This window comes from Uranotaenia lowii, chromosome 2 (assembly GCF_029784155.1).
Source record: "Uranotaenia lowii strain MFRU-FL chromosome 2, ASM2978415v1, whole genome shotgun sequence".
NCBI lineage: Eukaryota > Metazoa > Arthropoda > Insecta > Diptera > Culicidae > Uranotaenia > Uranotaenia lowii.
The window spans coordinates 100,979,621-101,007,039 of NC_073692.1; the positions used below are offsets into that span (position 1 = coordinate 100,979,621).

Below are 27,419 nucleotides of genomic sequence, written 5' to 3' on the forward strand. Positions count from 1 at the left end.
GTCCTAAGACCTTTTTTTTTTTTTTTTTTTTTTTGTTTCGATTATAGTCGTTTTACCATCTTTATGGCATTCGCGACTTTATCAACGTAACAGTTGGCGGATCGTTATTGAGAAACTATCCGGTACAACTGTGTTCGATGTTTACTCTTGGGCTCGAACTCGCGGACATCGGCTCAGGAGACAACAGACTTGCCAACTGAGCTATATCACAAGCCCATGTCCTAAGACCGCTGGGATATGAACGTTAAAAATTTGCATGTTTTTAGCGGGTGATCCCAAACTTTTGACCGGCAGTGTATATTAATTAGTTTAAAAATTAATCAGATCTGAATGAAATCAATCATTGATAACTGGTAAACCAACAAATCAACATGAAAGACAAAAACTGATTTTGCATTTGTTTGTTTTCCTCAAAAAAAATCAAACAATAATATTTTTCCAAACTTCAGAAAAAAAAATTATTTAAAAAATTTAAGTATTTCTGACGTTACTGAATTTTTTATTTTTATATTTAATTTGTTGAAGACTGGAAATCGATTTGCCTTTTTTTTAAATTAATTTGAAAAATTGTTCATATTCTCGTATTTTACAGAGTAAGTAAAAGAAAACAAAAAAAAATGTTTTTTCATTATCTGACGGGTTTGCGCCGGGGTTTTTCAGATCTTCACCAAAATTGAAAATTGAGTTTATTTTCTAGACTCAAAAACACATTTTTTTCAGATTTTTAACATTTTTATTTTTCGCTTAAGATTTGGTTATATAGCACAACCATATTTCAAAGCTTCATAACTCTGTTATTTTTCAACGTAAATCATAAAATAGCACATCAAAACGCATCAAGATTTTACCAGCTTTTCAAATAAAATATGTCTTAAAAATGAACCCAATTTTCCATTTTGCCGAAAATCTGAAGACCCCCGGCGCAAACCCGTCTGATAAATAAAAAAAAATTACCTTCTGCGAAAAAAGAAATGAAGTATTCTTTTTTTTCTTTTACCTTCTCTGTAAAATACGAGAATATTAACGATTTTTTAATTAATTTGAAATCAAATTAAGTTTCGGATATTATTAAAACCGAAGTTTAATTAAATTTTCAGTATTAAACAAATTAAATATTAAATAATAAAACTTATGGAATTCAGTTATACAAGAAATACTTGTAATAATATCTTTTCGAATTTCTAAAAACTGTAGAATTTAAATTTTTAAATCGATTTTTTCTCTGAAGTTTGGCAAAATATTATTGTTTGATTGTTTTGAGAAAAACAAACAAATTCAAAATCCGTTTTTGTCTTTCATGTTGTTTTGTTGGTTTGTCAGTTATCAATGATTGATTTAAAAAAAAAAATTCTTAAAAAGCTGGTAGCATTTTGATGTGCTATTTTATGATTTACGTTGAATAATAGCAGAGTTACGTAGCTTTGAAATATGGTTTTATTTTATTTAAAAAAAATTGAACCAAATCTAACTCGAAAAATAAAAATGTTAGAAATCTGGAAAAATACATGCGTTTTTGAGTCGAAAAAATGAACCAAATTTTCGATTTTGAGGAAGATCTGAAGACCCCCGGCGCAATTTGTCGGATAATAAACAAAAATTCTCAGAAATCAAAAGTTCTAGCGGGCTTTTAGAAAGTTCAATATTGATCGAATTTTTTTTTTTAATTTTTTTAACGTTATACCGTTTTTTTAGAAATGTGCCGAATTTTTTTAAATGATTTCTACCTTTTTTCAAAAGTTGTTTAAAAAACAAAAGCTGATAGAGGAAGAAAAAAATAATACGTGCGAATTGGATTCAGGGCACCCAAATTAATTTAAAAAAAATTAGCTCTTAAATTCTGTGCACCTCAGAAATATGTTTATTTTGTGGTCCTGAAAACAATTCATATTCAATGCAAAATTAGGTAAAAGCAGACCTGGCTGGATTACCTGAATTTCGTGGAGATTTTTTTTTCTGAAGAAAGCTTTCGCCAAACCTAGTTCTCAAGTTTCAGATGTATGGCATTTAACCCTCATTTAGAGCATGGTTCTGCTCTCTTATAGTGTGTAGGAATGTTAAAATCTCTGTATCTCAGTTCGCAACCGATATGGTCAAAATCCTTACCTTTCTTGTAAACATCCAGTAGTGTCAAATTGACGCTCTATTCTGGATGAGGATTTAAAGATAACTAATTTGCTAAAGCTTAAAGAAGAAAAAGCTTTTAAACTTATTGCACTTTAAAAAATCCATCTGATACTAAATCACATCACTTATGAACTAAGTAGATCGAGGATATTTTTTATGTAAAATCAGCCACTGAATCCAAAAATGAAATTGTTAAAAAATATCAGAGTTTTTGATTTATGTTCCAATTATGAAATTTTGTAACTAGAAAAAAGTCCTTGTACATAAATCCAAATATCCACCATTTTGGAATTTATTTTTTTTCATATTGAAGATGAATAAATTCATTTGACTTTCACTTATGCATAATTAACAGTATTGTAGATATTTGTGAATTCATGATAAAAATAAACATAAAAAACGGAAAAAATCAATTTTATTGTCGATTATTAGATCGTCGATCGAAGATATTAACACTTTGAAAATTTTCTGTGTAACTGTAACATTTTTTTTTTAAATTTTGTAAACTAATGTTTTTATCAAACATTAGGAAGTGAATTCGGAAAAAATGCATCACTTTGTTTCGTGTATAACTTTTGAATGCATGAATTGAAATTGATGAAATTTTCAGTGAAGCTACCTAATGATGTTTGTGTACGTGTACAAAATTTGGTGACAATCTGTCAAGTGATTTTTGATAGCATCCAATACTGAAGAGAAAAATCCAGAAAAGTCCCAGTGGGAGGCTCAAAAACAGCTGAAAATTAACTATTCGACCAAAGTTCACATGGTAGGGGAACATGCCCTATTATGCGCCACCTAAGCGAATCGCTGATTTTCTATGTATTTCACGTACAAATTGTGTTGAAAATGGGTGCAATCGTTGAAGAAAAGTGTTTTCTACAAATGCCTATGATATTTTATTACTCGAATTGCTATAGTTGCTTCAAAAACTTGATTTTTAAAAACCATATTCAAAGCCACAGAACAAAACTGTGTTGCAAATACGCGCCGCTGTGTATTCAATTCAATATGCGCCTAGCAGCCGAACACACCCGAAAGCAGCCGAAGGCCAAAAACACACCAATACTTACAGAAACTTTGACTGAAAAAAAAATCAAAATGGACTAATCAAAATTTTGAAAAAAAATTAAAAGTAGATTTTTTGGGCTGAATTAACGCTCAAAATATGGTTTTAGACTTTTTGTTCATTTGCAATGAAAATTGGCCTTTTTGAAAAAAATTATGCTATTCTCAGCCTACTACGATTGGCGCGTTATAACGAGCGCATAGGCCGTGATAGAACATACCCATAAAAAGCATACTTTTGCGAGTTCAGTATGATTTTTTAGCATAAAATCATAGTTTAGATTCTCCTCTATCGATGTGTCAGAAAATATTGTCTTATTCGTTTTTCTCTGCTTGGCGACACCTTATTGAAAGTGTTTTAAAATTTAGATCAAAATGACGAAAAACCTAAATTGTGAAATTATCACGACACAGGGGCATTTTAAGGAAAAATTCATACTTGCCATGACCAATCATAGCATTTAGAACAAATTGGTAATATTTTGCAGGCTTCAAATGTTTCAGATTCTTCAAAACAAAGGTGGCGCGTATTAGCCACATGGGGCGTTATATGAACTTTTCACCTAAATCGTTTAAGAAGTCCTAGAGGACCCAATAGTGAGCTAAAATTTGAATAAAAGTGAAGATTATTGATTTCATGAAGTGAGAGGAATGCGAGAGGTTTTTTTCAAGCTCAATCCGAAAATATGAATGAGGAAGTCACAAAAAAAGTCATTTTTTTCTGACTGGTTAATCTAGCTGACTTATAAATAGACCTAATTCATTTCTGCGAGGTAGAAAAGCTGCCCATCGCTAAAAATAAACAAAATACGGTGGTAAAATAAATAAAAAGACTAACTGTAAAATTTTATATAAAATATTATTTGTGGCTCATTTTTCTCCACTGAGTAATCTCTTATTACATTTGCCCGAATTGTACACCGAAAATAATTTTCACTTAAAATGTAAGTGACCTCTGGAGTGAATTTGCGCCATTTGTGAAATCATGTGAATTTTAAGTGACCGTCAAGTGATATTCACTTAAGTGACTGGTCAAGTGAATTTCAAGTGAGTGACTAAGTGAATTCTAAGTGAGCCTGAAGTAAATATGAAATGTATGCTCAGGTCTATTAAATCTTTGAGTAATAGTGATTTTAAGATGAAATTTCGGAATAAAAATTATCAATAAACTTCGTTTAATCAAAACAATTATTTATTTATTTGCGAATTCGATAAAATACATTGTTTTTTCACAAATTTATTGATGGGTTCAAATTAAAGTTTTGGCTTGAAATACTCATCGACTTTTTCGATTTTTTCCCAAAATTTAGGTTGATTTTTTCTGAAAATAAAAAAAATAAATTAATAATGTTTCGAGGTTTTATTTTCATGATATGTACCTACTTTCTTTTATTTGCACTGTTCTTGAAAATTTCAGAATAAAAATACCATCGGGAAGCATTTCCAAAACCTGTTTTGAAGGACAGAAAGAAAAATAAACATTAAATTGAAATATTTTGATTATTGAAAATTTATCACAACTTACATCCAACAAAGATTTCCCACCATGACCAATTTATTCATAGTTGCTCTGTAGAAGTTACAACTTCTGCCGATTCATATTTTGGCCCCTCATTCGGATGAATAGTTGCACTACGACGTATTATCCGCCTCACAGGATATTTTTCTCGGGCTCTGGAAGTATATAATTGTTATGAAACTTATAAATGACTCTTTTTCTGCACCTACCAGCTCATACACAATTCTGTTATGTTTACATAATAAAAACAATCTTTCACAACATGGCTGTCATTCGCTACCTGTACATTCATTTCAATTTTAAGTGACCGGTCAAGTGAATTTGACAATTAAGTGACGGGTCAAGTGAATTTTAAGTGAGAATGTAATGAAATTGAAGTGAGCGGCGAAGTAAGTGGATTTTCAGATGAATTTCAAGTGACAGTCACTTAAAACTTATGTGATGAGTTAGTGAACATTGATTCGGTCACTTGAAACATAAGTGACGGGTAAGTGAAATCTACATGAGCCACTTGAAATGAAGAAATTCACTGAACTCCCACTTTTAAGTGAAACGTCAAGTGTATTTTAAGTATGATTTTGGGTTCAGTGTAGCGTAATCATTTTACTACTTATACCGTTTAACGGCTTAAACAAGCAATAGTAAATTTATCGAGAAATTCATCAAAATGTCTCAAACTGCGACATATTGAAAGGCATTCGTCTATAATCGATATACGCCTTGAGAAACATGATACAGAAGCCAACAATAGCTATGGTAAATTTAGTCAAAAATAGCACTTAAAGTTACAATTAAATTTGTGCAAAATTTTACAAAATTTATTTAAAAAAATATTCACCAACGCTCTAAAGACAAGGCAAAAATCTCTGTTTTCTCAACCATGTATTGAAATGAACACTTTTTTTAGATATTTCAATCAGATTTTTTGATTCTTTCACAAACTTAACTTTTATCATGAAAAAACAGGTGTCCACTTTCTTTTGTACAATCTTCAGTAACCTTGAACTAGATACCATTTTTGGATTTCAGGTGGCTTTATCATACAGTTCTGTTCCTTCTCCTAGTATATGACATGACACGAACATTTTTTCCCCAATTTCGAGTAAATTACTTTCGGATAGAATGATAACAGCAATAAGCCCTGGCACGCACAGCTTCTTTTCGCTTCATGCCATGTCTTTCCATGAACTGACTTATTCATCCATTATGATCCCCATCGCTAAGCTGATGTATGTATGCTCGGTAGACGGAGCCTGAATTCATAAACAGGCTTCGGCAAACATAACATGATGCACACGTTTTCATTCACAAAACCATGTACCTACCTACCAAAGATACAAACCAAGTTAGGTATGTAGATAGACAGAAATTCATCCGCTTCGACTTTTCCCGTATGCACACGCAAAAATACATTCATCTCACAAAGTACAATTACCCAGCATGTGCGCACGTCATTTTTATGCGGCGGCATGCCGAGCAAAAGGAGTGGGAAAATAGCAGAGAAATACAATGATTCCTTGCCCAGTTTCCAAACATTAATCAAGCTCCGGATTGTTTCACATGTTCTTTGACAAATACACACACACACAAATAACCCGTCCGACACTCCCATGTGAAAACTAAATTGTTAAACGTTTACCACCTGTGGATGGGTGATGATGTTGCCGGGGAATGAAATCGGAATGGAAGGGTTCTGTTTGTTCTGGTAGTTTTCCATGCTGTGCTGCCAAATGAACGAAAACCAAACCAAAACGAATCCCCAACTGTCGGCACTAATGAGCCTTTAACCGGGGGCGGCGTGCGTTTGAAAATGTTCACACCTTCATTCTGGCCGCTCAAACAACAATGACGTCTTCGTAGTCGTCGTCAGTCTGTTTGCCGTCGAGAAGAAAATCTCTCCGGGGAAAATTGTTTTATAGTACCGTTGTTGGATGAACTCTGAACCTCAGATTTCATTAATGCCAACCAGATTCTTTGCTGGGGTAAATTAAAATAAAATTAAAACCGAGACATTCCTTGGAAATCATGATAAATTTGAGGGTTAAATGCTGGACTTAATGAGATCATGAGTTTTCATTGCTGTCAAGAGCCAAGCGTTTGTTTGAAAAAAATCTTTTTGGACTAGCTTAAGAAAGCCAGGGGTGAGCAACCTTTTGAATCAACGACGGTACAATTTGAATACCATTTTTTCCGGCGGGCCGCACATAATGCTCTTTAATAATTTTCTGATCTTGAGAACATAAAAAAGTCAATTTTCAATAACTACAAAATTTTTGGTGAAAAATGACAAAAGTAAACATTAAAAAAAACTTTCAGCATCGTTTATCAAATTAGGTTCATCATTAAATCAAAGTCAGTTTTTGTGATCTTTTTCTGTTCACAATTTCTGGTTTTTGCGTATTTATAAAAAGTTTTTCAACATTCAATGTTTGCCCTCGAAGTCCTGACTTTCCATACGAACGATGATAAAGATATTTTTTTCATGGAGTTCCGTATAAGATGTTGAGCAAAGTTGTTCATCACTTCTATAAACCATCTCACAATTGGGAGAAAAATTTTATAAACCGCGAAGAAATTTAATATCTTACATCCTACATTAACTAAATTTTTAAAAATACACTTTCCTTTAGTGAAAATGTCCGGAAAATCGATTGAATATAGTTTTAGACGCCACATGATTTTACGAACGGAGATATAGTGCCCTTTTAACCCCCCATTCCCATATATTTTTAAACACTCCATAAAAAACTAATTTTGATTAGAAAATTAAAAAAAAAAAAAACAACAAAACCTATATTGTGTAGTAATGACTGTTTTTACCCTCACAGAAAAAAAATTTTTGACTATTACGTGTCACTTAAAACTGCAACCTTTAAAATAAATCACCTGTAATAAACAGAACCTGTAATTTTAAATTGTTTTCCTTGAAAGTTAACGAAGATTCATTTATAATTATAGCAAATGTCCTGTAAAAAAAGTTGTACGCTAAAAGTTAAATGTCACGTAATCATATTTTTGAACTCGAAATTACGGTAAATGTCCTGCTCCTTTTTGTTACAGGACATATGCGTAATTTTACAGGAATAATTTTTGCTGTGTGCTCAATCCACCTACATTTTCAAATTAATTCAGAAATGTGATGTTTTCCAAGAAATCGAATGAAGGCTATTAGAGCCACCGCACGCATTGGTAACTCGTAATGGACATTTTACCCTCAATTTCCCAACGTTTTTCATATAGTTCAGAAAAAACTTTATAGGACTGGAAAATTTTGGAGCAAATGTAACCTATCTTGAGTGATTTTTTTCGAGGAATTGAATGACGGCTATTTGAGCCACCGTACACTTGGTAAAATGGAGTTATGGCTGTTTTTACCCTCAATTTCCCTAAATTTTTCTACATTTTTCATTGCTATTTGAGCCACCGCATTGGTAACTGGAGTAATGGCCGATTTACCCTCAATTTCCCATCATTTTTCAAGTAGTTCAGAGAAAGCTGGTTCGAACTGGAAAATTTAGAAGCAAATTAAACCTTGTAAGATTTTTTCCCAGAGATCGAATGAAAGCTATTCGAGCCTCCGCACGCATCGGAAAATAGAGCCATGGCCTTTTTAACCTATATTCCCCTCCATATTTCTATTATTTCAGAAAATGCATGTTGGGCTTTGAAGTTTCAAACCAAATGAAACCAATCTAGTAAGGTTTCTTGCTAGAAATCAAATGTAGGCTATTTGAGACACCACACGCTCCGGAAAATGGTGTTATGGCTGTTTTTACCCTCAATTCTCCTACATTTTTCTACATTTTTCGAAGCTATTTGTTATACATTGTTGTCAGTAGATAAGTCTCGTAAAATTTCTGCGTGTGTTTGTGTATCTTGTATCTTTCGTCAGTTTTTTGTCAAGCTTCTTTAAGTCATTGTATATCTCCTGTCATCATTCTGTCGTTTATCTATTTTCAATCTTTTATAATTGTGTTTTCTCTTTATTTATGAGGATCTCCAATTTTTATATCATGAATCTTCTTACTTTTTAAATTGTCTATGAATATTTCGACGTTTTTTCAACCTTTTTTTTCAATATTGAGTAAATCTTAGCTCAACCTCAAATTATCTTTTTAAACATCGGATCAGTAGACATCCAACATGTGTTGGTTTTTAATTTGCATTTGTAGAGTTTTCAAACATAATAAATTTTTTTTGAAATTTCCGGTTTTCTGTAAATTTATTTCGAATTGTTAACTTCTATTTAATCCTTTATTTATTTATTTGAACCTTTAGACCATGGGTGGCCAAACCATGGCCCACGGGCCACATGTAGCCCACGGCTATCTTTTTGTGGCCCGCAAAGCTCTTTTTGGAAAAGGCATGGTCTAAGAACTGAACGTTTTGAATTAAGTATTCTTCATATATCATTTGGATGAATATATCTGAATCAACACTAGCTTAATTAAAAACAAATATCTAAAAATTTCTTTGAAATGATATAAGCCAAAGAAATAAAAGTGTATGAAAATTGTATAGAACTTCGAGAAAGCACGCTTTTAAATTGCTGTGTTTGGTCATTTTCCATACATTTTTCGAACATTTACAATTTTTTGTCGAACTTTACGTTAATATCCGAATATTATTCAAAAAATCTGAAAAAAAAATCATCCAATATAATTTGAAACATAATGAATAATTTGGCATAATCTACTCACTACTTTTAACTACTACTTTTTGAACTTATACCCCTTTGCCATTCAGGGCCTCATATAATCTTACATAAAGAGTTACCGTCATCTATAAAAACAATTACAATTACAATTTTAAATTATAAAAATTGTACGGTATTTGACACATTATCTGTGAATTACATCCCACATTTTCAATGTTTTCCGATTGGGTTTTGGTGACTACATATCGTTTGTATGAAGCGAGTTGCTAGTTTTAATATTGAGGAGTTTGAATAGCCTCAGAAAGATAGTAAAACCCTTTCAATATCGTACCATATCATCATCATAATTGAAATTATACTTCCACAACAACTTCAACCATTCGTAACTTGATTTCTATTTCAAAACCTTCGTTCATCCACAAAAATTTAATAACTTTTGCAAACTATGTAACATAAGTTTGCTATGTAAATTTTTCCAAGTTGTAATTTTTTGCTCAGCTTTCCAGTGAAGGGTTTATTTTTGAAAATTAAACCAAATCCTAATATGTTTTGATTGGCAACGTGCTTTGTGTTTGTGTACATCAAAAATGACAAATTATACAGAATTTAGAGTACAGTAGAAGAATTTAACTAGATCCGGTTTGGTACTGACAAATCCATCAGAAGAACGACTTTTTTTTAGCAAAATTTTTACTTAAAGAAGGTTAAATGATAATAAAACAATATAATTCGTATTCATCATGTTCAAAGAAGGCTTGCCCAATACACTTGTCAAATCGAGATACTGGAAATTTTGAATAGTGTTGGATTGAGTTGATGTTAAGATCTGTACTTTGTAAAATCATTATTTTCCTTTTTAAATGTCAAAAACTTGTTACCGTTACTTTTTTCAACAATTCCATTCTGCAATTTTTTCCTAATTTGTCTATCAAATTTATCTAAGAAGAACTGGGAACTTGATAACTTTGTAAAATGGGCGGTCATTTTTTTTCAATTTGGAGACCATAAAATTGACTTAATATCCATTGTAGTCACGCGATTTGACATTTCTGGGATGACTTTTTTTTTTTAATTCTTTGAAAACATACATAAGTTGGGAGAGATAATTCATTTCTTATTGCCTAATATTTCTACTATTTCTCAAATAGAGCAGAATTTGTAAAAATATACAAGTAGCAAAAATGACTTATTAAGATGAATCTATACTCGATGTGACTAAAGTAAATGTTTTTTTCCAAAGCGTTTTCAAAAATCTGTTATTATTTATTCACTTTCAACACTTCAGAACAATTTTTGTGTGGCCCGCCAGCCAATCTCATTTCTGAAATTTGGCCCGCCTGTTGAAAATGTTGGCCGCCCATGCTTTAGACTAACATATTGCTTTTTTTAGCCTTTCAAAAAATGTTTTTCAATGAATAGAATTGTCTGTTAATGTAAGTAACTTTTGAGTAAGTTTTCGACTTGATCTGGTCACTATTCTACCCTAATTTCTCTTGAAAGTTACTTTTTTACTCTATTTTTTTACCTAATGGTTACTTCTAGCCCTGGTTTTACCTTAAATTCCCCTATATTTTTCAAATAGTTCAATAAGAACATGTTCGAACTTGCAAATTTGAAACTTAATAGGACCTATCGTGTGTGATATTTTTCGAGGAATAGAATGAAGCCTATTTGAGCTACCGTACGCTTCGGAAAATGGAGCTATGGCTATTTTTACCCCCAATTCCCTTACATCTTTAAATTAATACAGTAAAAAGTATATTCGGACTTCGAAATTTTTAACCCAATGAGACTTAATCTGAGGTTTTTTTTTCCCCGAGGAATCAAGTCAAGGCTATTTGAGATAGGTTTCATTTGGTTTAAATTTATGAAGTCCGAACATGTGTTTGTCTAGAATAATTGAAAACTTCTGGGAAAGGATCTAAGTAGTCAACGCTACAAGAAGGACGTGTTTGACAGCGGCTCCGAAAATTTCAAGAGTTTTTAGGAACAATCGTGTTGGTGTAGAGAAAAAATAATAACTAATTCCCCAAACGGGCGAGCAGCAGAAATTTTCGATCAAATGTTTTCCCAAACGGGCGAGCAGCAGAAATTTTCGATCAAATGTTTTCCCAAACTGCTCTGTGGACCTAGGATATCAAGCGAAGGAAATGGACTGCTGAACCTACGAGATTTTCAACAAGGAAATGGAAGAATTTGGTGTGATCGATCCTTGGTTATCCTTACCAGTTAGGTTCCCGATTCCCGACTCGGATGGTTTTTCTCCAGGAATGCTCTTCATTAGAAAATCTGGTACTATCAGCCTGAAAGCACAAAGCTAAGTATTTTTTTTTAATTTTTAGTCTTTGCAAAGGTTAGAATTTGATAAATCACAGTTTCCAAATTGTGATACACTTTTAGCTTCTAATGGAAAACTTTGACTTAATTTTCGTCGGGTTTATCGGTTTGAGTTAATCGTTTAGTTATGTTTCTGATTATCGACCGTAATATTGATTATATGCAGTTGCATACATATATTGTTAATCTACGTCACTTTTTTCTGTCACGAAATTGACTTTGAATAAACTACAGAATTCCTCGACGTTAAAGTGCATTTTCGGAAGTTAAAAATTGGCCTTTTGGGGATGAATAAACCTATGGGTTTAAAATCCCAAAACAAAAAAAAAAAAAAAAATAAAATAAAAATTGGCCAGAAAGTTGCAGTTTTGATTGGAATTCCAACTTTTGTAGGATCATAAATCTTGGATTCCATGATTTTGAAATTTGGCTAAACATTTAATGGATAATCAACTTTTTTGGTAACACAATAGTAATATTTTCATAAAGTAAAATAAGTTTTGAAAAAATTGAAAAGTACTTATCTGATACATACTTTTTCAAGTTAAGATTAAATTTAGTATGTTGATGGTTAAAGAAAAGAAAGACAGTTAAAAGATTTTTTTTTTTTTACACCGGTATAATTTTTTTCTTCAATTTTATTCTTCAATATTAGAAGTTCATAGTTAATAGTAATTGTATTTTCAAACTTTTGAGTGTCGTTAGGGAAGAACACGAGCGTAGTACAATGTATAGGATTTGGTTTTTCATTTCTTTACACTAGTCAAAAGTGTATCCTGCTCATGTCCTTTACTCCCAAACCTCCAACTTTAAATTATTTTGCTAGGATGCAGAGGTAACCTCGGTCCTAAAGCACAAAATTGATCTTTCATCCCTTTCTACCTTTTCCAATCTATCCATTGACTACTAGGACGTGGCCGGCGCCGTTATTGATGTTTAAAGAGAGAGCATCTGTTTTGTGCATTGAGGATGAACTGCTAATCCCAAGCACCATTCTTTTGACCTTTGAGCAAAACTGATGGCCTCGGTCAATCACGGAGTAGCAACCATTGGCGATGTGGAATTCGTTCTACTGAGCCACGCCTGCGACAATGGAGTTCGAAATACATTAAAAGTAATGTGGAAGCAAAAATGGAATCATCTAATGATAAATAAATTCAAGATGAAGTATTTCGGGTTCCAAAGTTCAAAGGTGGATGTGAGTAGTCAATCAAGCTAAGCTAAGCTAAGCTAAGCTAAGCTAATAATTGAAAACTTCTGGGAAATTGAGGGTAAAACAGACATAACTTCATTTTCCGAAGCATATGGTGGCTTAAATGGCCTTCATATGATTCCTCGAAAGAAAAACCACACAAGATAGGTCTTATTTGGTTCAAAGTTTTCAAGTCCGAACTTACTTTTTCATAAAAAATTGAAAACTGTAGGGAAATTGAGAATAAAATCAGCCATAAATACATTTTTTTAAGCGTGCGGTGGCTCAAATAGCCTTTATTCGATTTCTCAGAAAAATTTACACAAGATAAGTTTATTTGTTTTTTTTTTTAATTTTCTTTTTCAAATTAGTTTTTTTCTGTATTGTTTACAAAATATAGGAAAACTAGCTGATCCCGTACGAACTTCGTTTCGCTTTAAATCATTGGTACGTCAAAATAAGTTTAGAAATGAATTCGAAACATTCTTTCGACAATTTTGGGGAAAAAATTAAACAGTGTTTAAAGTCGCTACTATTACTTGAAATTCAAATTTAACGGTTGATTGGCTTTTTATTAAAATTTATGTGAAAGTGTTTTCTTCTCGATCGATTGCAAAATCTAGACATTATGGCAGAAACATGTACTATTTGTTTATGTGTACGACTCTTTTGCTTGACCTTTACGCTTAAATTGGTATCAATTAACTGCCTCCAACAAAATTATTGCACAAAACACTGAACTTTCAATGAAACCCTCTTTTTCTGTCCCGTGGCCCGAAATTCGATAAATAAAACCAATTTTACGTTCCTCACAACTCCCTTGTGCCATTTTTTTTTTCAAATTATATGTAAAATAACGTCAGGAACTTGAAAACAGTGATCAGTGAATATAGACGCCCCTTTCGCCGACCCTTGACACGGAACATGCTACCTGGAGTCAATTGCTCATAGTTTATAACCCTCATCTGAACATTTTCATCTCAATCATGATGCATGATCACGACAATATCGCGAAAACAGTGAGCAACTAACATGGAGGGCCTTTTTTTTACCACGATTCAAAACTTGACTCCTGAAATCAGTTATCTTTTCTATTAAACTCCCATGTGACAATTTTCATTACAATTCTATGCTCAATCAAGAGAATATCGTAAAAACAGTGAACAGATAATGACCCCTTTTGCCGACCCCTGAGTCAAGATTTGAAACCTGAAAGCAAAAGAGCGTCCCTCAAAACTCCTATGCGGAAATTTTCATCTCAATCCAATGTAGAATAACGTCAAAATCGCAAAAACATTAAATTTGGGTATGGAAGACTCCTTCGATCGATTGCTCGTCTCTCAAAACACTCATGTGCCAATTTTCATCACAATCCTATGTAAAATAAAGCCAATATCGCAAAAACATAAACCGGTGGATATGGACGACCCCTTTGGCCGACCCCTGGCCCTAAATTTGATAATTGTAATCGATTGTTCGTCTCTCAAAACACTCATGTGCAAATTTTCATCACAATCCCGTGTATAATAACGCCAATATCACAAAAACATTAATCAGTGAATATGGACGACCCCTTTGGCCGACCCCTGACCCTAAATTTGATAACTGTAACCGATTGTTCGTCTATCAAAACACTCATGTTTAATTTTTCATCAAAATCCGGTGTATAATAACGCCAATATCGCAAAAACATTATTCCGTGAATATGGACGACCCCTTTGGCCGACCCCTGACCCTAAATTTGATAACTGTAATCGATTGCTCGTCTCTCAAAACACTCATGTGCAAATTTTGATAGAGTGTCCATTTCCCGGCCATTTTTCCGTTCCCGGGAATCGGGAAATTTGGTGACCTGTTTCCCGGGAATTCCCGGGATCCCGGGAGACATTCAAAAACATGTAAAATATATGCACTTTGAATATACATAGCTTATCTAACGTTTCGTGCATACAAGCCGATAATTTGTTCAAAATGTACTCTTCATAATGTTTTTTAACTTATTTTTAATCAAACTTAAATAAATGATAAATTTAAAACAGTCAAACGAACTACAAAATAACCTGAATAAGACAAATGAAGAATTCATTCATGCAATTAGGGGTTAATAAAAAGAATTATCTTTTTATTTGTTTGATTATTCCAACCTTTTTTCGTTTTTCTGAGCACTTTACATATTCGCTCTTCATATAAAAAAACGAGGTATTCTTCATTTTTAAGTTTCGAAATTAATCTGGCTTTCAAAGCCAGAGGGAAACAAGTGCATAAATTTTACTTTCGAGAAATCACAATCTGCCTACCTGCTGCGCGATTTTTCATATATTTTTCGAAGTGTTGTGGGGTTTTGTTCAATGAAAACGGTGTGGAAATACATATAATCTTTTTAAACTTATCTATTTGAATAGAAAAAATTGCACCAAATGGCTCCCAAATGTGTCCTGTCACAGGAATCGGCATTTTCTCAATGAGTTTTCTATGACTAAATTTTCAAAAATAATAATAAGAATGATTCCGGAGGCTATCAGGCTTTTCCAGAGGAATAATTTCATATATGTCGGGAATTCCCGGGAATGAAACTAAGATTCCCGGGAATCGAGAATTCCCGAATTTTTCAAATTCCCGGGAATTCCCGCCCGGGAAATCCCGGGACGAACACTCTAAATTTTGATCACAATCCGACTGAAAATAACGTCAATAACGCGAAAACAATATTTGTCTTGTATGGACGACCCCCTTCGGAAGGGGTCATCCAAAAATCTATAACATTTTTCATCATTCCTGGTCCTAATGAGCATCCATGCCAAATTTCAGATCTCTAGCTCTTAAGACGGCTGAGTCTATAGAGGACAAACAAACAAACATACAGATAATTGCTTTTTATATATATAGACTAGCTGATCCCATACGAACTCCGTTTCGTTTTCAACTTGGAATATGTCATGAACAGTTTGTATGAAAGCCAATTGCCAAGCATTTTCCAGATGCACTTCTGAATTCATTGTTAAGTAATAATTGCAAAAATATTGGTCGATCACTTTGTCTGTCGTCTGTTACTTAATTTGAAATCAGAAATCATTGGACCGTGCCAAAAAACCACGTGTATAAATTTCGATTCGATCATTGCATAACAACGCAATTATTGACAAAAAGCAAAACCCCTTTCGGGGACTCTTATACAATCTTTGATGACTGAAATCGATTGCCCTTCCCTCAAAACTCCCGTGTGCAAATTTTCAAAGCAATCCATTGTATAATAACGTCAATATTGCTAAAAACAGTGAAGAATTAATTAATATGGACGACCCCTTTCGTCGATCCCTGGCAAAACATTTGACATCTGAAATCGGTTGCTCGTCCCTGAAAACTACCGTGTGCAAATTTTCATTCCAATCCGGTGTAAAATAACGACGATATTGCAAAAATATTGAAATGGACGACTATGATTATATGGACGACCCCCTTTGCTGGCCCCTTACACTGAATTTAATTCCTGAAATCCATTGCTCATTTCTCAAAACTCTCGTGTACCAATTTTCGTCTGAATCCGATGTATAATAACGACAATATCGCATCAACAATGAATAGTTAATATGGACGACCCCTTTGGCCGACCCCTGATTTTAGTTTTGATAAGTGGAATCAGTTGTTTGTCCCTAATAACTCCTATGTGCAAATTTTCACCCCAATCCGACGTATTAAAACGCCAATATCACTAAGATACTGAAAATTTAATATGGACGACCCCTTTTGCCGGCCTCTTACACTGAATTTAATACCTCAAATCGATTGCACGTCACTCAAAACGATCGTGTACCAATTTTCATCTGAATACGATGTATAATAACATCAATATCGCAAAAACAGCGATCAGTTAATATGGACGACCCCTTTGGCTGACCCCTTACACAAAATTTGACACCTGAAATCGATTGCTCGTCTTTCAAAACACTCATGTGCAAATTTTTAACACGATCCGACGAAAAGTAACGTCAATATCGCGAAAACAACATTTGTGTTCTATGGACGACCCCCTTCAGAAGGGGTCATCCGAAAATCTAAAAACATTTTTCATCCTTCCTGGTCCTAATGAGCATTCATGCCAAATTTCAGCTCTTTAGCCTTTAAGACGGCTGAGTCTATAGAGGACAAACAAACAAACAAACAAACAAACATACAGAAATTGCTTTTTATATATATAGATGAGGGTTTAAAAAGACACTATATCTCCATTCGTAAGTTCATGCGGCGCCTGAAACTATGTTCAATCGTTTTTCCGGACATTTTCTCTAAAGGAAAGTACATTTTCATAGCATGTGTTAACAGAGAAGTTTTCTCAAATCACGATCTTGGCTCATTTTCAACACCTTTAATGCTTCCTAATCTAATCTATCCGTCTATAATTTTCATTACTTTCATTTGATATCCTTCCTGTTAGAATGTATAGTTCACCGAAATGCCATTAATCATTCAATTAAATCATTTTCATAGAATTGGTTCATGTATTTAGGAGGGAAGATATTGAATTTCGCCGGGACAATTTTTCCCGTTGTACATCCTAATAAAAATCTTTCATGAAATGGATATAATTTTTCGTATATTTTCTGGTGTAAGTTTCAGCAACTTTCTTTTTCAACAATAAAAATTTAAATAAAAAAAAATCATCAAAAATACCAAACCTCCAGTAAAATGTCTAAAAGAAAAAGGGTTCTATACCACCTTAAATCTTTTATCTAGAAATCTGAATCTGGAATCTGAAATCTAAAATTCGAATCTGGATCTAAAATCTGAGTTTCAAATCTTATTTTGCGGTCTGAGTCGTCTCAAATAAACTAATCATTCAAGTGGAAACTGAATCTAAAATCTGTATCTGAAATCTGAACCTAAGTTTAAATTTAAGCTGATACCGGTTCTAAAATCTAAATCTGTAGCTGAAATCTGAAATCTATCTGGAAACTGAAATCTGAAACTGAATCTTATGATTTTAAATCTGAAATCTAATTTTTAAATATGATTCTGAATTCATAATTCTAAATTTGAATCTGAAACTAAAATTTAAATATTTAACTCAAATTTAGGTTTCAATTTTAGTTGAAACTAGCTGACCCGGTAAACTTCGTTTAACCTTTTTACTTAAAAAATCGTTAGAATAAGTTTCGTGCTCGTGAATCAATTTCCATGAAAATCGTCTTAAAATTTTTCGAGTTGTGTCCTATTTCAAGTTAATTTTATATGGGAGGCCCCCTTCCATAAAAAAGTGAGATTCTTGAAACTATTATACAAACCATCTCTGACCCGAAAACCCCTATAAATGGTGTTACAAAGAAAAAAAAATTTTAAATGAAATTTTAAACAAAAAATCCATTAAGATGCAGATTCCAAACTTAAGATAAAAAATACGAGTTTTTGCGCAATCATTAAAGAATCACTTGGCCAAATAGAAACTTCCGAAAAAGGTTAATCGTTAAATTTTCTTTAATTTAGACCACAGATTTTCAAGAAAAGCTCCTACAGCTATGCTGTTTGTTTTGTTTTCTAAGTTTTTTTTTTTTAAATTTCACTCGAATAGTATTGAATTTAATAGATTCGTATAAATATTTTTTGTAAGATTTGTGGATTCTGATAAACTTGATTTCATTGAAGTAACAGTTTTCCTTGCTAGCTCAAAGAAAAAAAAGTGTTGAAGTGGTTTCAACGTATCAAGCTTTCGAGGACAGATCCTTTTCGGTGTCATTTTCAGACGCTAAATTAACAAACTTTGGGATGAAACAATTCTCAAGCACTCCTCAGCATTCTCAACGGGATTTTTTTTTTCGAAGAGTGCAATTTCGTCAGCCGAACTTTTCGCCGCAACAAAAATGGAAATTGTTCAGCTAAACGACAAATAACTCAAAACGTTAGGACCAATAGTATTTACGAAATATCTCATGAACGTGGCATATCAATTCTCCCACCAAAACATAGAGAAAAAAATAGAAGAACTCTGGCCCACGTAAGAAAATTAAAACCATTCAAATTCAACCGATTATTTGCAATCAAATAGATTTATCTATGGAAAAAAATTCCCGAACCAAAACAATTATGATGGGTTGACCTCAATCATGTAGAAGGGTTTCTTTTGAAAATGGGAAATTGAGTCCATCAGTATGTTGAACAGATTTTCCCTTTCCGTTGGAAAACTCGACCCATGACTTAGGGTCAGGTTATCGGAAATCTAGTTTGAGGTATACAGATATCGGATAAGTTTTTTTTGAGAATCAGACAACTTTCGCAGAATGTTTTTCAATCTATACAATAGGATTACAAAATAAATTAGTTTTCCGTTGCATACTTACACAAGAATAACCTTTTCCGTGGATGGGGCTCAAATTGGTTATTATGATTCTGATCACCTTTTTTTTTTAATTCAATCCAGATCCAAGTTCCGAGGTAATTTCAATAACGTATGATTATGTCTTGTTAAAAGTTCGGTGATTTTTTCCCATATATAGCCCGTTGATTGCCTCCACTTTCTTTGGTGGCTCCAGAGAGTTGCTACTTTACAAAATTCAACAAGACGCGGAATGTTTGATTGTTATTGCTGTCATAAAAAAACAAAATTTTCGTACGAATTTCAACCATCAGCGAAAGTGAAAATAAAAAAGAATTTGCAGCATTTCCCCTCGCCAAAATGTTGAAATCGAGAACTCGCTGGAGCCACCGTGTGGAGTGTAAATTCAATTTGTGCGATGCCACTTGTAGATTGTTGGCGGATGTTTCAGTCCATCCATATGATGATGTGTTTATGTTTCAACTCGGCTGCTGTTGATGTTGTGAATTTTCATTCTGTCCGGGCGACTCCAGCCAGCGAAAATTTAGGTACCAGCTGCCGGTTGCCGGTTGACACAATTCAATTATAAAACTTTACGATCCATCATAATCATGGCGCTCGTCGGGAAAATTCCGCTCGCTTTTTGCTGCTGCAAGGTGCTTGGCAAAATTTTCAACATTCTCCATTATGAACGACCAGAGTGGCTAGTTTATGGTTGGCAAGGGGTTGGTTGAACATTAACCTATCAATTGAATTTTGAAAGCAGTCAAGTGGAGATTTATTTGACTGAGCAACCAGCTCTGAAACTTTCATTCTGGTTTTAAATTTATTTTGCTTGAGATATTAGTAAAAAATCAAATAGTTTTTGTTTCAAATATTGAATTTTACTTTCGATTCGAAGATTCCATGTCTCCACTTCCAAGAATCGAGGAAAATTATTTGAAATTTATTGGTTTGCACCATTCTATCAAGGAAGAGAAAATTAAGTTTTCAGTGCAAAGGGTTATTTCTGCAGGGTAAGGAAAATTTCCCCCTCTCCTAGCACTGCAGAGCAAACAAACTTCGAGAGTTCAATTCGACAAATTGCTTTTTATTGGTTGATCAATAGCAAAGCAATTGGCACACGAGTTGTATGATGATAGGGAGTACTCTTGATGATCTTTTAACCTACAATAACATAAACACTTTACTCTACACTTTGTAGCCGTTCTGTTGCTGCCGAGACAAATATTTTGAAAGTTTCAACTCATCAGGGACAGAATTGGCAATCATCATTTTTAAAACGCATTTTTTTGAAAACAATGTGTATAGTACTGTGGTCCAAAAATAGGGTTCGAGGTGTCACACAACAAGTTTCGAGTTTTTATGGAAATTTGGCACCATTTGTTCTACCGAAACTGCAAAATTTACTTGTTTAGCTGTAATTTTTATGCAAATGCACCGATTGTTCTACAGATTGAATTTTCCTGATAGTCTTCAAATGAAGTACAAGAAATAACGACTAGATTCTGAAACCAAATTTGTTGAGAAATCGGTTCATTTAAGGAAAAATTAGAGTTGACTGAAATAAAAAAAAAAAAACGACAGAAGAGACAAAAATTTAAAAAGAAATAAAATTTCATTTTTGTAATTTTTGTCGTTCTTCGTAATTTTATCCTTTTTGTCATATTTTTTTGATTTTTGTAATTTTTTACGACTTTGTCATTTTTGTTATTTATTTCATTTTGTCATTTTTTTGTAAATTTTTTCCATTCTCCTCGTTTTTGACATTTTGGTAAATTTTGTCATAATTTAAATTTTTATCGTTTTTTGCCATTTTGTCCGTTTTTGAAAAATGACAAAAATGACAAAAATGACAAAAATGACAAAAATGAAAAAAATGATAAAAATGATAAAAATGATAAAAATGATAAAAATGACAAAAATGACAAAAATGACAAAAATGACAAGAATGACAAAAATGACAAAAATGACAAAAATGACATGAATGACAAGAATGACAAAAATGAAAAAAAATACAAAAATTACAAAAATTACAAAAATGACAAAAATAACAAAAATTGAAAAAATAACGAAAATTGGAAAAATGACAAAAATGACAAAAATGAACGAAATAACGAAAATGACAAAAATGAACGAAATAACGAAAATGACAAAAATTACAGATTTGACAAAAATAACAAAAATTACAAAAATTACAAGAATGACAAAAATGATAAAAATGACAAAAATGACGAAACTGACGAAAATGACAAAAAATGACATAAATGACAAAAATGACGAAATGACGAAAATGATAAACATGACAAAAATTACAAAAATTTCAAAAATGTTAAAAATTGGAAACATTACAAAAAAGACAAAAATGACAAAAAGACAAAAATTGCAAAAATGATAAAAATGACAAAAATTGCAAAAAAGACAAAAATTTAAAAAAATACAAAAATGACCAAAATTGTAAAAATGACAAAAATGAACGAAATAACGAAAATGACAAAAATTACACATTTGACAAAATTAACAAAAATGACAAGAATGACAAAAATGACGGAAATGACAAAAATGACAAAAATGACAAAAATGACAAAAATGACAAAAATGACAAAAATGAAAAAAAATGACAAAAATGTGAAAAATGACAAAAATGACTGGAATGACAAAAAATGACAAAAATGGCAAAAAAATTGAATTAAATTACTGTAAAGACTGAAATGACGAAAGTGACAATATGAGTAACATTACAAAAATGACAAAAATGACAAAAAAGAGAAAAAAAAACAAAATTGTCAAAAATGACAAAAATGACAAGAATTGCAAAAATGACACAAAAGTGTCGAAAATTAAAGAAACAAAACAGACAAAAATAACATAAATTTAAAAAATACAAAAATGACAAAAATGACAAAAATGACAAAAATGGCAAAAATGACAAAAATGACAAAAATGACAAAAATGACAAAAATGACAAAAATGACAAAAATGGCAAAAATGACATGAATGACAAAAATGACAAAAATGTCAAAAATGTTGAAATTTGGAAAAATTACAAAAAGACAAAAATGACGAAAATGACAAAATTGACAAAAATGACAAAAATGACAAAAATGACAAAAATGACAAAAATGACAAAAATGACAAAAAATGACAAAAATGACAAAAATGACAAAAATGACAAAAATGACAAAAATGACAAAAATGGCAAAAATAAATGACATGAATGACAAAAATGACAAAAATGTCAAAAATGTCAAAAATGTTGAAATTTGGAAAAATTACAAAAAGACAAAAATGACGAAAATGACAAAATTGACAAAAATGACAAAAATGACAAAAATGACTGGAATGACAAAAATGACAAAAATGACAAAAATGACAAAAATGACAAAAATGACGAAAATGACGAAAATGACAAAAATAACAAAAATGACAAAAATGACAAAAATAACAAAAATGACAAACATTACAAACATGACAAACATGATAAAAATGACAAAATGACAAAATGACAAAATGACAAAATGACAAAATGACAAAATGACAAAATGACAAAATGACAAAATGACAAAATGACAAAATGACAAAATGACAAAATGACAAAATGACAAAATGACAAAATGACAAAATGACAAAATGACAAAATGACAAAATGACAAAATGACAAAATGACAAAATGACAAAATGACAAAATGACAAAATGACAAAATGACAAAATGACAAAATGACAAAATGACAAAATGACAAAATGACAAAATGACAAAATGACAAAATGACAAAATGACAAAATGACAAAATGACAAAATGACAAAATGACAAAATGACAAAATGACAAAATGACAAAATGACAAAATGACAAAATGACAAAATGACAAAATGACAAAATGACAAAATGACAAAATGACAAAATGACAAAATGACAAAATGACAAAATGACAAAATGACAAAATGACAAAATGACAAAATGACAAAATGACAAAATGACAAAATGACAAAATGACAAAATGACAAAATGACAAAATGACAAAATGACAAAATGACAAAATGACAAAATGACAAAATGACAAAATGACAAAATGACAAAATGACAAAATGACAAAATGACAAAATGACAAAATGACAAAATGACAAAATGACAAAATGACAAAATGACAAAATGACAAAATGACAAAATGACAAAATGACAAAATGACAAAATGACAAAATGACAAAATGACAAAATGACAAAATGACAAAATGACAAAATGACAAAATGACAAAATGACAAAATGACAAAATGACAAAATGACAAAATGACAAAATGACAAAATGACAAAATGACAAAATGACAAAATGACAAAATGACAAAATGACAAAATGACAATGACAATGACAATGACAAAATGACAAAAATGACAAATATGACAAATATGACAAAAATGACAAAAATTTAATAAAATACAAAAATGACTGAAAATGTCGAAAATGACCCTAATTGTAAAAATGACAATAATTGTAAAAATGTCAAAAAAAACCGAAATATAAAAAATGACAAAATTAGCAGAATTGACAAATATGACGAAAATGACAAAATGACAAAAATGACAGAAATGGCAGAAATTACAAAAATGACAAAAATGACAAAAATGACAAAAATGAAAAAAGACAAAAATGACAAAAATTTCCAAAATGAAAAAAATGACAAAATTACAAAAATGATTGAATAAAATGGCTGGAATGACTGAAATGACGAAAGTGACAAATATGATTAACATTACAAAAATGACAAAAATGACAAAAAAGAGAAAAAAAAACAAAATTATCATAAATGACAAAAATGACAAGAATGGCAAAAATGACAAAAATACAAAAGTGTCGAAAATGAAAGAAACAAAACAGACAAAAATAATAAAAATTTAAAATTTCAAAAATGACACAAAATTGACAAAAATGACAAAATTATCAAAAATGACAAAAATGATCAAAATGACAAAAATGATAAAAATGACAAAATGACATAAATGACATGAATGACAAAAAATGACAAAAATGACAAAGTTGAATAAATGACAAAAATGACAAAAATGACAAAAATGACAAAAATGACAAAAATGACAAAAATGACAAAAATGACTAAAATGACTAAAATGACTAAAATGACTAAAATGACATAAGTGACAAAAGTGACAGAATTGACAAAAGTGACAAAATTGACAGAAGTGACAAAAATGACATAATGACAAAATGACAAAAATGACAAAAATGGCAAAATTGTCTAATAGACAAATATAACAAAAATAAAAACAAGACTAAAAAAACTAGAAAAATAACAAAATTGACAATAAAGGCAACAACAATGATAAAAATGTCAAATGTGACATGATAGACAAATAATACAAATAGACGAATGTCAAAATAATATTGTCATAAATCTCGTTTTAGAAATTTTTGTAACTTCTGTAATTTTTGTCTGCATTTTATTTTTGGAGACCTGTTTTTTTTTGTCGTTTTCGTTATTTTCTTCATGTTTTGTGATTTTGCCTTTTTTATATTTTTTGTTTTTTTTTATCATTTTGTATTTACATTTTCGTTTTTTTTGTCATTTTTGGTCATTTGTATCATTTTTTTTAAATTGTTTGTCATTTTTCGATTCTAGTCATTGCAGTTTATTTTGTCATGTTCACTTTTTCCATCGTTTTAGTAAAATTCGAAATGTTTGTCCTTTTTTTATTATTCGGGTCGTTTTCGTAATGTTTGGTGAAGACCTGGTTGAACTTTGGAAATTTTCAAAAGTGACAAATTCTCTTGAAATGAAAATGGATTTAAAAAAATCTCTATGTACACGATAAAAAATCACTACCATAAATTTTTTACGGTCGCCATACTTTAAAGGAAAATAATCTACGTCCTCATAAAACATTTTAAATTTTGCTGCGGATTTTTCATTGGGCGAACCAGACGAAAATCCATATAGCTTGTTGCATGTTCCAAAAGTACTGTTAATACCCAAATACCTTTTTATGGGCCAAGCATTAGATTGTTAAACAAATTTTCTTGGATATTTTTTTTAAATTTAATTTAATGTTAAAAAAAAACCACGTGTTTCAATACACGCAAGTGAAATGTTTAGGCGTTTGGTTGCGTCACATCTTGCAACACATTCAAAATTCTTCACGATTCCGCAAACTTCTCAACGGATCCTCCGATCAGATTATAATGAAAATTCCACATTCTCATACTTAAGTACCTACCTGCTGCATAAGTTCCATTATTCAGAGGCAGCTTCCACATACACAAACATTCACCGAAAAAGCTCTGCTCCGTTGTTATTATTACCGAAGGCAGCAGTGAGGAAGTTTACCATTTTGTTGTATGATTTCTCATTCATATTTTATTCATGGCGGCTGAGGCGCGGGAAAAGAACAATGTCAATCACACGTTTCGACTCCCTGCTGCAGCCAGAACAATGAGAGGAAAAAAAAACTTTTTCTTTTCCTTTTTCAGCGCCCTTCAACAAAAGAGAAAAAAAAGCTTTCTACGAAATATTAACGAGCAGCTTTCTTCACCCTTTTTCATTGGTCTTTCTTCTTCTTTTCCCCTTTTTTCAGATCATAGATATCAGAGATATCCTCCGGGTGCCTAGTATAGAACAGATGAAGGATGTATATATTGTGCAGTGCTTAATGGAGACTGATCTATACAAATTGCTGAAAACACAGGTAAGTGAAGTGGTGTGCCGTCCGATGGGGTTGCTTTGAATCTTGGGATAGCAAATTGTTTTTATTGGAATCCTTAAAAAATTATTCACTTCTATTCTCGTTCTTTCATTCGTCACCGTTGATGCATTTTTTTTTTTGAAATTTATTGGTATTAATGTAAAAAACTCTTAACCCTCTTAAATCCAATTTTGTTTTACTGAAAAATTCACAGAAGCTTAGTTTCCTGATTAGAACAAATTTTGTTCTACAAAACAAATTCATATATGAGGAAAAAATCAGTACTTTTTCGGTGGTAGTTTTTACACACTTCAGCTTTTTTTAACCTTGAAACACATAAAGACCTCATAGCATTATTTTTATATAAATTTTGTTCAAAATTTCATCAGGGAAGTCAAGGCTCAGAATTCTGATTATTGAATGAGCGAAAAACTAAGTATAGATCTCTGAAATGACCCGCAAATTTTTCCCGGATAATCTAAAAGTATTGTATAGCTATGAATCATTAAAATCTAACCTCAAACAACAAATTTTTGCTAGTTTTAGAGCTCGTAAGCTCGTAAGCTCGTATTTCATTTCACTCTGGATTAAAATGCGATTAATGCGAACATCCACCTCAAATCCATCGTATACCAACATCAAACGAGAACTTATTTGTTTTTCAATGGGTTTCTTCTCGATGCTCATTCAAAATACGCGAGGGTATTTGATTTCGATTCGATTGGCCCACTTTTGTTTCCCATCAGGCGGCGACTAATGTTGGGATAATGAACGTAATGAAATCGAACCTATTCGATTTATTGGATAAGGAAATTGTTGGAGATTTCGAAATGTTTGTTGGTACTCATGTATTTAAGATGAATGAAGTGAAATTTGAGTAGGTTTCTTCAAACCAGTAAAAAATTACAAAATTTGAAGCAGAAAATTCTCTTAAAAAAATTATTTTAATGCAAACATCTTGCTAAGCTTGAAAGAACATTTTTCATCTCTTCCAATTACCAAACCTCAAAACATGTGCTTAATGGAATATTTGGAAGCTCTTGGAATCGTTTCCCGAATGCTTCCTAGAAAAAAGGCTCGTGCGCCTTTTCTCATTGTTACGCAATTTGAAAATGTTCAGCTTCAAGGTAAATCTTCAAACTGAGCCCAAACGAGCTCAATAAAGTTACTGCTTCGTCGCCATAAAATGTTGCCTTATTAAATACTTGTTCCGCTTTTTAGAGGAGCGAAGAAAAAAGCCTGACCAAGTCAAAACATTTCGTAGAACCAGAAAGCGACGACCAGACCAGATTGATTTTTCTTTGCTCTTGAGTAATTGATTGTTTTGAGGGAGATGCTTTGTCGTTCTACGCAAGAGTGTCCCATGTGACTTTTGGATCATTTTCACTTTTTTTTGCTGGAAACTGCCTTTTTTAGTGTAAACTTTCGAATAAAACACAACAAGTATACTTTGTTCTGAACTTATGCAAAATTTTCGACAAAGTGGTTGTCTCTATGTTGATGTTTCTTTGCAAGAATGTCACATTACA

The 27,419-nt window shown here is 31.8% G+C and overlaps 1 protein-coding gene across 1 annotated transcript in view; it reads left to right on the forward strand.

Moving 5' to 3' along the window:
- The window catches only part of LOC129746125 (mitogen-activated protein kinase 1-like), a 330,696-nt gene that overhangs the window by 248,875 nt on the left and 54,402 nt on the right, over positions 1-27,419 (forward strand). The window contains exon 4 of the mRNA XM_055739613.1: positions 25,783-25,893. Within this exon, the coding sequence (XP_055595588.1) occupies positions 25,783-25,893 (111 nt within the window). The remainder of the gene's footprint in view (positions 1-25,782; positions 25,894-27,419) is intronic.